Consider the following 16,839-nt stretch of genomic DNA (forward strand, 5'->3'; position numbering starts at 1 on the left):
CTTGTCATATTCTACTTGTGTACAGCAGGGTATAGCAGATTGTATCAGCAGTTATTCATGGGTAAGCCTACATTTAACAGCTAAGAAGCCATTGAGATTTGAAGTCATAGAGTTCCAGTTTAAGAACTAGAAATTACAGAGGGAAAAGCACAAGGCTTTCTCCAGAGCACATAATTAGAGGTTTATAGTAATCACTGTTTGATGTGAACAGCACTTTCTAGCTATCTATTACCAGCACTGATTTCTGTGTATACCATTCATGAATCACCACACTTACGCATTTCTACTTGAACAACTATTAGACAATTTCTCCATTTAGGTCTTGATTTGAATTTGCCCCCTGACTGTAAACAATCCTCCCATACTTCTACCTAGTAGCCAGTTGCATACATTTGAAATAACATTAAGTAAATGTATGATGCTTTATTTTGTACCCATGTCCATAAACCACTACCCATCCACAGTAAGACTAAAATACCTTATCAATAACTTATCAATTATTTGATGATCCTAATGACCAGATGGAGTCAATTTTGCATAGTTATTTTAGATTTTATTAAATTGACCCATTTATTTATGTATTCTGAATGTGTTTTAAAGGAAGAAAGTCGTCTGTTCAAAACATTTTGTTTTGCACATTTTCCTCTACTTTTTGTTAAAATGTACATATATTTTATATCATTGCAATTGAAGTACAAACTTACTTTTTCAGACTATTTGTTTAATATGATGTCATAAACTCTTTTTTACTCAAAAGTATCTAAGTAACGAAAGTCTTTCTCTGGGAGTTATGAAAACAGCATCTAAGAATCAGCAGAGCCTTGCAGCGGCACCTTAACCAGTCTTCCAGGGTTATAGGACTCAAATGTATTAACATATACAGTGTCTGTAGAAAAGAAAGTCACAGAGACAAACATTGGTAGTACCCATCTAGGCACTGGCCAAGGAACTTGACTACTTCACCCCTGCTATAGAGATAGAGGCAAGTCATCTTTTTTTTTTTTTTAAAGAACTTTTATTGAGATACAGGTAACATACAATAAACTGCATATATTTAGAGTGTACAATTTGGCATCCCAATGTCTTAATTCATCCCCCCCACCCTCCCCGTGTTCCCCCACTTGGTGTCCATGTGTTTGTTCTCTACGTCTGTGGAGGCAGGTCGTCTTAATTGAGATGAAGGAGAGTATCAGGCCATCCTAGGCTAATATTATTAAAACTCCTATCAAATGAATGGATACACATTTGGGTTATAAATTGGCATCCCTAAGGAAGCATTCCATATCCTGTGATAGTTAATTTTCTCATAGAGAATTAATAACTTGGCATTCTTATTTTATACGTTGGTCTTGTGGGCTTGGTGAATATCAGTCAAACTCTGAGAAGTGGAACCTCTCTCTCTAAATCCACTAACTCTCCTTTCTAGGCCTACCTGGCCAAGGGGCAGACCCTGGACCATGGTGTCTGGTGCATCCTTAGGAAACAGGCATTTAGCTGACCACACCTAGCCACCGTGGCTGTTACCGTGGAGTGCTGAGCACTCCCCTACCCAATTTACTCTCACCTCCATAGGGAAAATAATTTGGTGTTGAAAAATTCCCAGATATTTTCCTATGCACCAACATATCTATAATTACACATATAAAGTAAAATAAATGTAGAGCTTCTTTTTTACATAAACAAAATCACTCTTCACCAATTATTGGGTGACTCAAAAAAATACTGAGAAATTTTTCTATGCCTTTCTTTGTAGTGACATCATATATCCCTAATTTGAACATAATCAGTATTTACTTAGTCACCCCTCTATTTTTTTTTTGGACTTTATTTATTTATTTTAATTTTATTTATTTATTATTTTGGGGGGGTACACCAAGTTCAATCATCTGTTTTTACACACATATCCCCGTATTCCCTCCCTCCCTTGAGTCCCCCCCCACCCTCCCTCGAGTCCCCCCCACCCTCCCCGTCCCAGTCCTCTAAGACATCTTCCATCCTCGAGTTGAATTAGTCACCCCTCTATTGATGGACGTTTAACTTTTTACTTTTTAAAAAATTTCACTGTTTTAAACTAATTTATAATGAAAGCCTTCATATCATATCTCTATGCATATTGGTCAGAATTTCTGTAGGATAGATTCTGGAAAGTGGAATTGCTGGGTTAATTGCATTTTTAATTTTAAAGATAATGACAGGTTATTTTACTAACAGGCGGTTTCAGTCCACACTCTTATCTGCAGTATATGAGGTACCCTTTTCTCCCCTCTCTTGGCCATTATTTAGTAATATCAAACTTTTAAATTTTGCTCCAAGATTTATTTTTTCATATATCTGTTTAATTTCTGAAATTCCCAGATCGCAGTAACCCAAGTAAGAAACACATAGTAATAAGCAGAAAACAGAATATTAAATTGTATTTTTGTTTTGTTTTCTAGCAAAGTTTATTTCAGTTCCTATTATAAACCTAATACATGAAATTGTTTTTAAAAAGACACAGAAAGCTAAAAAGAAAGAAAGAGTAAAGAAAAAAGAAAGAGGAAGGAAGGAAGAAAACTGTCCATTCATAATCTCACTACTCCAAAACTCCCATTATTAATATTTTGTCTTTTTTTTAAAAGACATTTATGGGACTTATGTAGTTTGCATTTTGCATCATACCTTGAAACCAATGCTTCATTCTGCTTTTATCACTTATATTATGCCTTTTTACTGAGTTTAGCTTTGTTAATAGAATGCTAAATTTGACAAGTAAATTTATGTTTGTGGAATCTGATTCTCTTCTGCAGTGAGAGGTGAAACACAATTATAGATAGATAAAATTTATATTTAACTAAAAATTATTTTAAGCAGTAATTTCAAAAATTTTTATTCACCAAAGAACTTCAGTGACCATCCAGTCAAGCCCTTTATTTTACATAAGAGCCGCACTGAGGCCTAATAAATCTATTATTTGGCTAAGCTTCTCAGCTAGTTAGTTGCAAAGCTAGAATATGAAAACTGGTTTCCTTTGACCAGGCAAAATCATTTCCCATTACAGAACATTATTTTCTACCCCCTCATTTCCCAATCACTTAAAGTTTTGCAGTGATTTAAAACTTGAAGCCAAATTAACTCATTTTAAATCTCACCTTTGCTTCATGTTTCTTTTCACCCTGTAAGTTATCTTCTGGAAATGGAATAGCCAAGAAAAACTGGATGAGAAAAAGAGCAGAAGCTAACAATTTATAAATACCAGATCAAATTGTGAAGCTGATTTCCATTTTTATAACTAAGAACCGTTTTCAGCAGTTTTCCCCCTTTTACATATACTTTTACATAAAATGTGAATTTATATTATTTATGCTTATGAATATTCTTAAATAATTATTACCTTATCTATTTATCACTTTTGTTTTACCTTTTGCACATGCCATGAAAACAACTAGGTTTAAATGTTAAGTTAATGTGATTTCTACGTTAAGATGATAAAAGTCTTATGTGCACAAATATATTTGTTTTTAGCTGAAATTTCCTTTCTTTAAAAGCAAAAAAGCACAGCAGGGTGCTTTGGATTCTTAGATATTGAAGCATAAAACACTGATCCAAATAAGTCTCCAAGTATGACTACCATCTACAAATTATAACAGCTCAGATATAACAATATTTACATAAAATATTTGTTTAATTTGCCAGAAACTTCACGTGTAATTATAATGAAAGAAGGTAAAATACATGAAATAATCAAGCTATTCCAAAGAGAACATATCAGTGTTTGTAGTTCCTGGAAAAAAGAGGGATAAACCAATAACATACTCAGATTTTTGTTTTCTCTTAAATATTTATTTACATTTTCAACCTTTGGAAAATGCTTATTTTCTATTGATATACACAGCTGTGGCAACTACACATTGTCCTTAATGATCAATGAATAAGTCACTTATAGATGTGTCATCTTGTATTTTCTTGGTAGGCACTGCCTTTATAACTCAATTACAGTGAAATAGGCACCTTAATATTGAAATTTCAGTGTTCTCCTATGTAAGTGTTAAATTGATTTAAATGAATTCAGTGATTCTATGATGAGTCCTTTGCTCAGGTGAAAATGTCCTTTGTTTCATGTCAATAATAAAATCATTAAGGAATTAGGGATTCAAATCCCTTACCAGAAGTGTGACTATTTCAGGACATTTGCACATGTGTAGGCTAAAATATCAATCTCTATTTGAGTCTCACTAAGTAATAAAATATAATTATTATTTCAAATCAATTTTTACTATTTGAATCTTCAAAATAAAAAAAAAAATTGTTTCTGTTCCCACTCAAGTTCTACCCTTTCCCTTATTTTGCCACCCTTTTTACAAAGATTTTCTAACATACAGATGAAATGGCAAAACATATAGAGCATGTAGTTGATTTTTGGTCATGGTCATTCCATCCTTTTATTTTTGTTTGCAGAATGTTTCAGTGAATAATATCTAAGACATGCATTTGCTCATTAAGACTCTAAACCTTGGATCTGGGGTTAAATTAATGTGCTAATTCCTCTTGGATTATATTTGAGTTGAAATTAGGATTATATTTCTATTTCTTCCTCTCCCACCTTTCATTGCTTCTTCTTCCCATGAGAACTTTAAAACTGTCTCTCAAAGGGATAATAAGGAGCTATGAGAAAAACAGCCTTATCCTCTCAGTGTTTTTTGAACTATAGGTTACAATTCGTTAGTTGGTTCTGAAATCAGTTTGGTGGGTTATGTCTAGCATTTGTATTAATAAACATATAATAAGAAAACATTATGAGTGGCTCAGAGCTAGTAGAGGTAAATATTTTCCTGTTAAATGGTTATTTCAATGTGTGTGTGCGCTCTCTGGGCTACATGTAAACTGCATGAAAACTGTGGATTAATTTTAGGTGTTGTGATCTAAAACTCTAATCTAATTACAAAGTTATAGTGAATATCTTACCCCGGACACAGTAAGCACATTCATAAAGACATATCTGAACTTAAATACTTTGTTCAGAGCAGGCACTAACACACCATAAATAAAAATTAAAAGACCTAGTCACTCCATTCTGTCAGAGGAACTCTTCACAGATGATTATCTGAAACACTTGGCAGCGTATTTGCCCTGAGAGTGTAGACACACTGAACATGGAAACTCCAGAGGGTACTGAGCTCTGCAAACTATGCAGAGGAGACAGAGAGTGAAGTGTTATGCAAGCCATCAGATTCCCTCATCTCAGGAATCCTCCAGCATCCTTAGCATCAGAATTATAACACCACGAATAAGGACAAGACAGTTTTTCCAAGTGCTTTCCCCACTCTGAGCTAAATCGGGCTTGTTCCATGAATAAAAAGGCATATGGGAAATTTGCGTATTTTAAAAATATATCCCCACTCTTGTAAAATTTTGTCATTGTTCCCTTGCTGTGTGTCTCCTAACAGCTGTCTCTCAATATTATGTATTCATTTCTAGGAAGTCTTCTTGAACTAATTGGAAAACAGGGACTGGCACCTCTCTCTCTTTTATCTTAAAAACCTAAGTCACTGTGTTCATTGCATACGGCACTTTGCTTTCCACATACGTCTCTTTTGGTTGGTTGGTTTGTTTGGTTTACTGTCCACCTTACCTTTTGTCATTAGTACCTAGCTCTTTCTCATCATTCTGTAACTCACATTAGCTGCCGCGGAGGTTAGGGATCATCTCTTAACTCACTTCTTAGGGCATTTTGAACAGTTAAAAATGCATGTAAGGAAACTCTATTTAGCAAAGTGTCACCATTCTCTCTTAATATTATATATTTCATTTCCCCTAAATGATTTTTGAAATATTTTTCTGAGTATGATTTTCTGGTTCCTGTATGTTCCTGAATGACTTGCACAAATGCGGACAGGGAAAACGAGTACTTTGTCACTTTCCCCTTGGGCTGCCTCCTTCCCAAATCCCTATTATACTTCCTCTTTGGAAGGCCAAAATAGCAATGCCTTTGAGTGTTCCTCCCCTAGGAGCTTTTTCCATTTCTTTCTGTGGAAGTCTGGAGAGACAAATGTCCTCTTAACGACTTGGCCGGCCACGCAGTTTCTGTCAGCGGCTTCCATGCCCTTCTCCCTCGCAAAGACAGATCCCATTACACTGCCCGTATGGAGGAGCACCCCTCTGCTGGGATTCGGGAGTCTCCTGGGCACATTGCAGGTCTGTGTGCTTAGCTGCACATTTCACACTCACCACAGGCCATAGTTCCATTCAGAGCGAGCCTTCGCTAGTTGGAGAAAGAAGTGAAATGCATCTTCCTGCCCACCCTCTACACACACAACCCTCTCCCTTTCTGTCTCTATCTGTGTATCCTGTCTTCTCTCTTCAGCCTTCTCCCATTTTATCTGCACCCTAAATCCCTGAGGCTCCTAGTCCACTTTCTCTTGTTAGACTTTGGGTTCCTAGTCTGCTTTATGCTCTCGACCTGAGAAAGAAATCTGGGATAATCTGGAAATGGGTCAATGTGGTGTCCTTTTCGGGTATCATATTTGCATTTTCACAAAGATCTTTCTGGAGATAGAGTATTAGTGGAATTTTGAGTAATCTGGTGGTAGGATGGAAGTTTTGATCAGGAAAATGCTTTCTGTCTTTCCTTTTTTCTTCTTTTAATGTATTCCATAAATATATATATATTGTTTCTGTGATCCTCAGATAATCCCATGTGAATGTCTACCTCTTCATCCTATGCTTAAGGCTAGGGTTCCTATAATATTTATAAACTAATAGAGATATTTTCCACTCATACTGTAGTGAGGAAGAAAAAACTTGTCAATTTATATAAGAAACTAGTTTTTTTTTTTTTTTTTTTAAACACAACACCCAATTTGACTTGGTTCTTGTGGTAAGTCATGATACACAGAATTTATGTAGTGCTTACTACAAATCAGACACTTTACCTGTATTATTTCATTTAACACTCTTATGAGGTAGGTCATATTACTTTGCCTATTTATGGATGAGTAAACTGAGACCATAGAGGCTAATCAATAGATTCATACAGCTGAGTGTGATGAAGTCAGGTTTTGACATAGATAATCTGTTAATGTTCACTAGAAACAATGAAGTCAATTAAAAATGGGGGCACAACACAGCCTTTCACTGGTTTTCAGATGCATACTAGCTTTGAAAGTGAAATGACTAACCAAAGGGAGTCTGACTTTATTCCAGAGAGTGATGTAGAATGCCAACTTCTCCTTCTTTCTTTCTCTCTCTCTCCCTCTCTCTCCCTCTCCTCCCTCCTAAGCCCCCCCCCCCACTCCTCCCACCCTCCCCTCCCTCCCCTCCCACCCTTCCTTTCTTTCCATCTTGGCTGAACTGTTAGAGAGTGCTAAGAATGCCATTTTATCTTCCCTCCTTCCCTTCCTCCCTCCCTCCCTCCTTTTTCCTTCCTCCCTCCCTCCCTCCCTTCCTTCATTCCTTTTCCCCCCTGAATTCTTAGAGGTTGACAAACACTCTTTCTTGTCTGTACACTTTCAATCCCAAAGTGAAATAGAACCATTTTAATGACAGTCTGCCTTATTCTTAAAGGTACTTAATTCCACAGATTTCTGCTCATTTCCCTGGGAACTACACCAGGGAAAGAAAAATAAGAAATGTCTGCCCTCAAGGAGTTCACCCTCAGGCAGATGGAGGAGAAAAGGGGTGATATTCAGAATAGGTTGTACTCTGTAAAGACCTGCCCGCTCTCTTGTCTTTGCAACAGGTACCATTTCTGTCAACACGCTGCGCACGCCCTACACTGCTCCTGGCGAGAGTGAGATTCTGGACCTGGATGACGAGTTGTACCTGGGGGGCTTGCCAGAAAATAAGGCCGGCCTAGTCTTCCCCACCGAGGTGTGGACTGCGCTGCTCAACTACGGATACGTGGGCTGCATAAGAGATTTGTTCATTGACGGGCAGAGCAAAGATATCCGGCAAATGGCTGAAGTTCAAAGTACTGCTGGAGTGAAGCCTTCATGCTCAAGGGAAACAGCAAAACCGTGCCTTAGCAACCCTTGCAAAAACAACGGCATGTGCAGGGATGGGTGGAACAGATATGTCTGCGATTGTTCCGGAACAGGCTATCTTGGCAGGTCCTGTGAGAGAGGTAGGATTCCAAAATCCAAACAGCCGACTCCCCTGAGCCGAAAAACGTTTTCAGTGTGGCCCTCAAAGCTTAAATGACCGTTGAAACATGACGTATGCTCTGTGGACGTAAATGCTCTGCAAGCCTTGCAGCCACACCTGACGTGTGTTACTGACGAGGCCTTAACGATTTTCAAAGGGCCTGATTCTGGGAAGACATAGCTCTTTAAGTATGTTGCAGGAGTAAATAAATAGTTGGGTCTTTTGGATCCTCTAGGATGTGGGCCTAAGCTGTATCATAGACAATCAGTGTCTCTTTTGCCCAGTTTTTAATTTCAAGACACTAGAAAGTAAAAAAGAACGAATTAGACATACTTTGGCATCTAGTGCTAATACCTATGTCAAAAATAGGATTCGAAGCAAGCGAAGCTGTAAGTTGCAACTTCGCTGACCCTATTGCGCGATCTTGTCATTTCACTTTAGTCGACCTTCTCAAGTCTGAAATTTGAAGAGTAAGGTGACTTTAAACCATCTAAGTTATACCAACATTTTCAGAAGTGCACCCTAATTTCAAAGGCACTTACCTTTGCCTAAGACCCAAGTGACACAATTGGTAAAGGTTCCTTTACCGATTTGATATTAAGGCCTAGTGTGTCTGTGGAAGCCCTGAGAGGGTGCCTCTCTTTCCTTCTCTAGCAGGAGGCAAAGCTACATTTTTTTCTTTTCTTCTCCCATTAGAAGGAGAATAAGGGTTAAAGGAAAAGCGTGACAGCTGCCACCGCTCATCTGCAGACCAGACCAAAGGAAGGAAATAGCAGAACAAATAGGTCTAAGTATGTTCTTTCCTCGACCCAGGAGTTTCAGATAAATGCTTTAGTCACTATACCTATTGCCACTCATTTTCAACAATGGAACAAAAAAATCTATATGAAAAAATATTGACGTGTTGTTCCATTGTCCTCTCATGCTCTAAATAACATTGCTCTCTTAGACATTTAGCCTAAAAGTACCTGCCATCTATTTTTTAAGTCATACAAATTTAGTCTTCTTGCCCCTGCATTTCTGAAATAATTTAATTTACTTAAGCTAACATTTCCTAGAGAAAAAGTGTTTCCTTTTCAGAATCCAAAGTGGAAACGTGACTTTGATTCTTTATTTTAATAAAGAGGTTCATCAGCTCATCAGTTCTATTAATAACATTAATCAATATAAAAATCAATAATAATAACCTAATAATCTAATAATGATCTTAAATTACCTACCAAAATACTATCACTGTTTTGGGTTGTACGATGAGATAGGTCGATAGGTAGATAAATATTTTAAACGCATAGATTCATTCATGCTCCTAGTACTTAATTGCAATTCCTGTGACTAGTCATTAGAGGTTAATTATTTCTGCATAGTTTTGTTTGTAAGGTGTATATTCTCTGTACATTTTCCCTTCTAATTTCAGTTTATTTGTATAATATAGTTTTTAGAAATTGCCCAAAAAAGCCAACAACAACAAAGTGACAAAGCTTGTGAGATATAATACTGTTAGGTATAATGTGAGATTAGCAGACCTGTGTGATTTAAGACTGTGTTTTCATTTTAATCACTCAGCTGTCATTTATTCTGATGCCTCCTGCTTAAGTGAAATTAGAAAAGGGTATAACTGAACTGTCACACAAATTACAAAAGCCTACAGTTAAATATTCATGGTATACCACCCTGTGGCAATATTCTGCTACTACATATAGCAGAAATGAGAACGGAAATTGTAGAGCTTCCTAAACTAGAATGAGAGGAAGGAACTATTTACATATTACAATAATTAGAAGGAGAGGTGGCAAGCATATGCAGATTTGCAAATGAGAATTTAATAGCAAACTTCATCACTGGGATTCAACATACATTTTTATCTGACAGGTGGCTGCAAATTTCTGCAGATTTCTTTGTCTCCAGGTTGGTTGTGTATTGAGGAGAAAAAATAGTCATTTTTATGTGGTTTTTGTTTCTGGACTATGCAGTGTATTGTGAGAAGTCTTTGCTATTCAGAATTAATTTTCCTGCTCACATTATGCCATCTCCCGAGAACAAGGGTGATGTGGGTTGCTTGTCATGCTCAATGCCACAGAGTTTGGCTTCTGTCCAGTTCCCAGCTCTGCCCTAGTTCAGTCAACACAAGATCATGTCCAACCCTCAGGGTTTCCAATTCAAAAGAGAGAGCTTTGACTGTGATTCTTCTTCACGTACACTCTGATCACATAAGGCTATTGATCGCATAAGAATTGACTGACAACTCTTGAAATAAAAACAAAAAGGGCATTTATAAAGTAAAATCTCTATTTTACTATTATTGAGCAATAAATGTTAATTTATAAAGAAGCATGTTCAAGTCCTTGGGCAGTGCAGCATGGGGAATGATGTTGCAATTACATGATAGGAAATCTTCATTCTTTATTAAGTAAGCAAAAACGTTTATAAGAAAGATCAGGGTATTTGCTGGCCTCCTGCTTTATTTTTACAAAACTGAATATTTGTGGAGACTTGGTCATATAGAAAAAATCTTGGTTTTATGTATATGGTATCATCAGAGGTCTACTTTATGCTTGTTTGTGAAAACTCCAGCAGATGGAGGGACAGATGTCAGAGCAGTATAATTTGGCTCCCTGTCTAATTTTCATCGTTGATCACAATATGTGACTGCCTTTCGGCAAAAACTGAGCACAGGTGTACACTTTAGACCACAAGAAGGAATAACACAGAAAAGCAAATTTATCAAACTTAACGACAAGGGGGGAGCAGATAGAGGAGACAGAACTGAAACTTTTTCTCTCTCACTGGGCAGTACTGTATTGAAATTAGCCTTTTAAAGAACTCTTTTGAGTTCTAGTGATCAAATAAGTTTACTGATGTCTAAAGGATGCTGCCAAATAGCATAACCTTCAAATGTCAGAATGTTGTTTACCATTTACTTGACAACTCTAGACTACAACTGTGTGCATTTTCCCATTCTTGTCTAATTAAGCATTAACTCTAATTATGAGGAATCATTTAGGCATTCGTTTGTCGTTTATCAGCAAGTTATTTTCACATTGAGAATTGTTTAAAATGACACTCAGAGGTACTCGAATTTTATTGCTTTACTGTTATTTCATTCCTGCAGCTTTTCAGGGAATGTTAAAGGCCAATAATACTGATTTTTTTTTATTTTGGATTGTATTTTACATAATAGTTATGATCCGTTGTCAGTCACCTATATGTCTAAAAGGATGTTCCCTCTACTTAATTTTCAATCAAATTAAGCTACATTTCATTGAAGAATATGAGATCGTTTTAAAAAATGATTGTTGAATATTATAACCGATTTACATATTAAATAAATAAGAGAAAACTAAAAATATTTTAGTCCTTTATTCTGTACACCACCAAAGTAACTGAACAATCGATAATAGATTTTAACTTTTTATTCATATACTTGTTTCTTTATAGAAATGGACGATTGGCTGTAAATTAGGATGAGAAATGGTAGAGATCAAATTTCTTTATACTAGAAGCACTTTTTTTCTAGTGTTCACTACAACTTTACAATCATGTTTTAATTATTTTTTGAGCAACTCCTACTAGATTTTTTTTAGGAAAACCTTATTGGAAAAATATAATGTAGATGTGTGATATGATGTAAAACCACTGTATTTTAAGGAGATTGCACTTTATTTTCTCAGTGCTTAGGTCAGTGCTTAGCCATGAGACCCCTGTTTTGGTAAACAGACCCCTCTCCTAGTCTGTCTTTTGTGGCACAATTATGGCTTTCAATGTAGACTTTATAGGATATTTTGTTCATACGCATTACCAACATTAGATTCATTTACAATAGACAGAATAAATACTTAATCACATTAGTGATTATTTATGTATGCATGATATTCAAATTGAAATATGCTCTTTCCTATATCTTCAGTATCAAGTGCAATCGTTAGTTCAGTCAGTGTTTATCGAGGCTCTACTGTGTGCCTGGCACTTTTCGGTGCCCTTGGGCTGATGATAGAGCAATGAATAGAAGAGCTCAGCTTCTGCTGTAATGACAGTCACATACTAAAGGGCAAAGATGGATTATATTCTACAAACACATAAGAAATGGCAATTTAAAAAAAGAAATGGTAAGTAGAAGTAGGTATAGAATAACTGGAGAGGGGATTAAAGAGATGCTTCCAGCAGGCCTCTCTGGAGTAACCTTTGACCAGACACCTAAATGCTGAAGGAACCAGCCATATAAAGATCTGGGGGTGAAACATATTAAGACAGAAGGTTCCACAAGTGCAAATACTTGAATGAGAGATGAAATCAGTGTCGCTGGAGTTTACTAAACAAGGGAGGGAATGCTAAAAGCTGAGGCCGGAGAGATGGGCTGGGGCTGAATCATACAAAACCTGAAAGGTTAATACAAGGAATACAGATTTTATTCTAACTGCAGCGGTGGGAATCTGTTGGCAAGGGGTGGGGAGGTGAAGGATGGGGCTGGGTGGGGTGGATGTGCCTAGTTGAAGCAATGAAGTAATATAATCTGATTGACTTCTTTAAAACTTTAGCCTGGCTGCTGTGTGTAGGGAGAAGGAGTAGAAGTAGGGGAGACCATTGAGAGAGCTGTCACAGTCGTCTAGGTGAGATATGAGGGCAGAAGCTAAGGTACTGTAGCGGCAAAAATGGATTGACCCAGGAAATGGACTGGAATTAGAGCCTACAAGACTTGCAGATTTGCAAATAGGTTGGACATGACAGAGAGGGTAAGAGAGAAGGCAGAGAGGTTAAGGTCTGAATGGTGGTGTTACGCCATTTACTGACATGGAGAACGTTGGAGCAGGAGCATGTTGAATTTGTTCAGTTTTGGTGTGTGTATCTGATTCAAATGGGAGATGCCAAATAGGCAATGACTGATGGATGTTTGATGGAGCTCAGGAGAGGTCAGGGCTGTTAATAAGTATCAGGGGGAGTGAGCATGTGAGCTTATCCAGATCCCTTAAGAGGTAGAGAGAAAAGAGAAGGGCCCTAAGGAGGGCGCTCGGGAACACTTGGCGCTTATCTGTTCTGTATGTGCAATCAGTCCTGCAATGATAACTAATGATTAAAGTCTGTTAGAAGCAATGCTTGATTTTCCTGACTTTTTGGAAGATAATCTTGCAAAACCACAACTCAGGAATATAGTCTTCATAATAAGCACGGTTGTATCAGTAAAGTTAATTGCTGTAAATAGGCAAGATAATGAGAATTTCCTAGTTACTTTAGTTTCAGGTAGTTTTTCTTTTATTAAATGGTATTCTGAGTTATCAGAACCCATGAGAAAGCAAAATGACTCATACTTGTTTTGCAGTGTTCCATAACCATATGGTGTTTAACATTAAGGGGTGCTGACTATTTCTTAAATCAGTCAGTTCGAGATCAACAGTCTTGCTATTGGCTTCTCTATGTTTTTAATTTAGCAACGCCTCCGTTAAAGCCATCCGCTTTCCTTTAGTAGCACATACCCACACAAGCTCCTCAGTCCCACCCCCATCTTTACTCAGTGTTACCTAGGTACATAGTTATTGACTTTTTGGTGATAGCTTAATTTTTTCAGAAAACCAGGGTGGTGCTTACAGATAATGCTTTAAGTACCCCCTATCTGCAAATGAGCTTTAAAATGAAGTTACAGTTTGTGTCTTTGTAAAAAAGAATTACCTTGTTAACTGTAATGACTCAGAAGAAGTATTACCTGCTGTTTGGTAATATCAATTTTTCTTCTGTTTTCTTCTGCTTTTTTTAAAAAAGATTTATTTTATTGTTTATTATTTTTTAGTTTTGGCTGCATTGGGTTTTTGTTGCTGCTCACAGGCTTCCTCTATTTGCAGTGAGCGGGGGCTACTCTTCGTTGTGGTGCTCAGGCTTCTTATTGCAGTTGAGGAGCACTGGGGGCTCTAGGCCTGTGGGCTTCAACACTTGCAGCACATGGGCTCAGTAGTTGTGGCACATGGGCTTAGTTGCTCCACGGCATGTGGGATCTTCCCAGCCCAGGGATCGAACCCGTGTCCCCTGCGTTGGCAGGTGGATTCTTAACCATTGAGCCACCAGGGAAGCCCCTGTTTTCTTCTGCATTTGAACATCACCTTTGGAAAAGTATTAGCCTGATTCCTAAATTTAAGCCACATTTTTCTTTTTTCTTTTTTTATTGTATTGGGGCAGAAATTATGAAAAAGATGATAATAGTAACTTTTCTTAGAATCATGGACTTTTGGGGCAAGCAAAGGCCTTAGAGATGCTCTATTAGCACCCTCTCATTTGCAGGTGAAGGATTCAAAGTCAAGTTTAATTTCGCAGAGCTGATCAGTGGCCTGGCCATATATAAACATGCATAAATAGTTGCTAGTGGTTCAAGCCAGGCTAACACTATGGCTACATGAAAAAAATATGATCTCTACTCTTGAGAAGGGATATGCATACGTGAACATGTATAATCTGACATGATGAACACTATAGGTAGCAAGTGCTCTGGGTACAGAAAGGGAAGTGCAGCCACCTCTGCTTCTGGGCTTTATCAGATACTTCACAGAGGAAGTTCTCTTTCCTGTGACTTCTCTTCCAGTTTTTTTTTAAAAAAATGCTCATTTTGGAAGATGAGCCAAGTTTGTGTCTTGTGTTCTATTTGGAAAACCTTATAGGTCATGCTTTTCCTTTTCGAAGTATAAATGCACTAAACTGACCAAGAGCTTTTATGTTCATTTCCCGTCTATAGAAGCAACGGTTCTGAGCTATGATGGGAGTATGTTTATGAAAATCCAGCTCCCGGTGGTGATGCACACGGAGGCTGAGGATGTATCCTTACGGTTTCGATCCCAGCGCGCATATGGCATTCTCATGGCAACCACCTCCAGAGACTCAGCAGACACCCTCCGCCTGGAGCTGGACGCAGGGCGTGTGAAACTGACGGTCAATCTAGGTAACAACTCGCCTTCCCCCATTGAACTAACACTTTTCACTTTTTGTTCGTTTTGCCTGCAAACATGTATCAAGTAGCCTGTTTGCCATGGAAAGTTAAAACACTTAATGGTCTCATCTCCATTATTTAAATTCATTTAGGTCTTGGGGACATCTTTTTATTGTTTCTATTTTGTTTAACATAATTTACTGTTTCATGATTCCTACCACTGAGGGTTCTTAAAAGGGAAGCCATGTGTATGAATGAAGTTAATTGAAAGTATAAATTCTGAGGCTTAACAATGCCTCAAACTGAATTTCCTGTTTTTATATTGACTTACGTTATGACTGGTTATAGATGACATCCTTTCAGATAAAACAAAATCCACCAACTTTTACTGGATAACACGTGCTATCAAACATCAAATTTCTACTTAGTGACCTAGATCAACAGTTGCTCTTACTCGACTCCTTGGGCTTCTCCTTTGAATAGTTACCCTTGTGGTATTCCATCTTTTCTGTTTGGAAATACTGTGTGGTGATATTTTGCTATCAAACAGCAATACACAACCCTTCAATGCCCAAAGTCTGCGGCCCTCAGCAAACAGCCATGAGAACACTAAAAACACAGACTCTTCTACAGAAAAATAATGCTTTCCTGCTTAATTGTAACATTCAGAAAGAGTTACTACAGTAAAACCTCACCAAACTGGATGATATCTGGGGGAAATACCAGGCTGAATTTTAAAAAATCTGAATTGTAGACTAAAAAAATTCATAAGCAGTTTTATTTTCAATTACATTCAAAAACACAAATTAATAGCTGGAAAAATCTTAAGGAAAGGTCTTACTAGGCTGATATTAATGGGTGGTTAAGAATTATCCATAATTAGCACATTGTTTCATGTAAGTTGTGCCATCAGTGTAGAGTAAATTACTTGAAATCAGTTTTCTTCCCAAACTTGGCCTTTCATAATTTGTTTAATTTTGCTCAGGTGATCTCTGCTCATATCGAATGAAGAATTACAAATATTCTGCCCAACAAGTTTCAATGTTATCAACTCCAAATAATAGGAGTACAAATTATGAGGTTTTACTGTATTTCCTGGAAGTGCTGAACATACACAATAATGAATAAACAGAAGGAGAAAAATAAAAGTCAAGATTACATAGGTTTACAAAAAGAGTAATAAAATGTGATGAGGTATGGCATTTGTGAAAACCCCGCAAGGATTTTTAAATTATGCTGGGCAGAATAATAGTTCATAAAATATAAAATTATTTCTTCGATAGTTTGTTGCATGCAGTTACATTCAATTAATATTAGTTAAATTAAGTTCAATACTAAGACTTTTTTTAAGATTACTAAAGAACACACAGTACTCTTTTACTGTTCTGTTAGAGTTCCCTCTAGTGACAATGATAGGTTACTACAAGCCAATCAAAATTGCCTGATTGCAGTAAAAGGGCTGTTAGTCCGAGGAGGTGGACACGCTGGCTCACGGGAATTTTCCAACAGCAAAGCATTCTGTGGAAAGAGTTGTGTAGGTGCTGATCCTTGGCTGTTTGCAACCACTTTTCTGATGCGGTTGACGACACATGACAAACTCAGCTATATGGAAACAGAATCTAGGTTTGTATTTTTCATGTTCCCCAAAGGCATTCAATACTACAACCAAAACCAACAAATATTTATCTATATATAAAATAAACATAAAACATGCCACATGGTCCTTTAAAGGTAACCCTTATAATCACAATCTGTGTTATCCAGATTAGAGGTTCTGTTCTTAGGGAATCTGCTTCTATATAAGAAGAAAGTATAAGAAA

The 16,839-nt window shown here is 37.2% G+C and overlaps 1 protein-coding gene across 19 annotated transcripts in view; it reads left to right on the forward strand.

Moving 5' to 3' along the window:
* NRXN1 (neurexin 1) overlaps window positions 1–16,839 on the forward strand; it is a 1,070,346-nt gene that overhangs the window by 484,570 nt on the left and 568,937 nt on the right. For all 19 annotated transcript variants that reach the window (XM_057740906.1, XM_057740886.1, XM_057740889.1 and 16 more), the window contains 2 exons: window positions 7,715–8,098; window positions 14,828–15,031. In XM_057740906.1, the coding sequence (XP_057596889.1) occupies window positions 7,715–8,098; window positions 14,828–15,031 (588 nt within the window). The remainder of the gene's footprint in view (window positions 1–7,714; window positions 8,099–14,827; window positions 15,032–16,839) is intronic.

This window comes from Hippopotamus amphibius, chromosome 7, assembly GCF_030028045.1.
Source record: "Hippopotamus amphibius kiboko isolate mHipAmp2 chromosome 7, mHipAmp2.hap2, whole genome shotgun sequence".
Classification (NCBI taxonomy): domain Eukaryota; kingdom Metazoa; phylum Chordata; class Mammalia; order Artiodactyla; family Hippopotamidae; genus Hippopotamus; species Hippopotamus amphibius.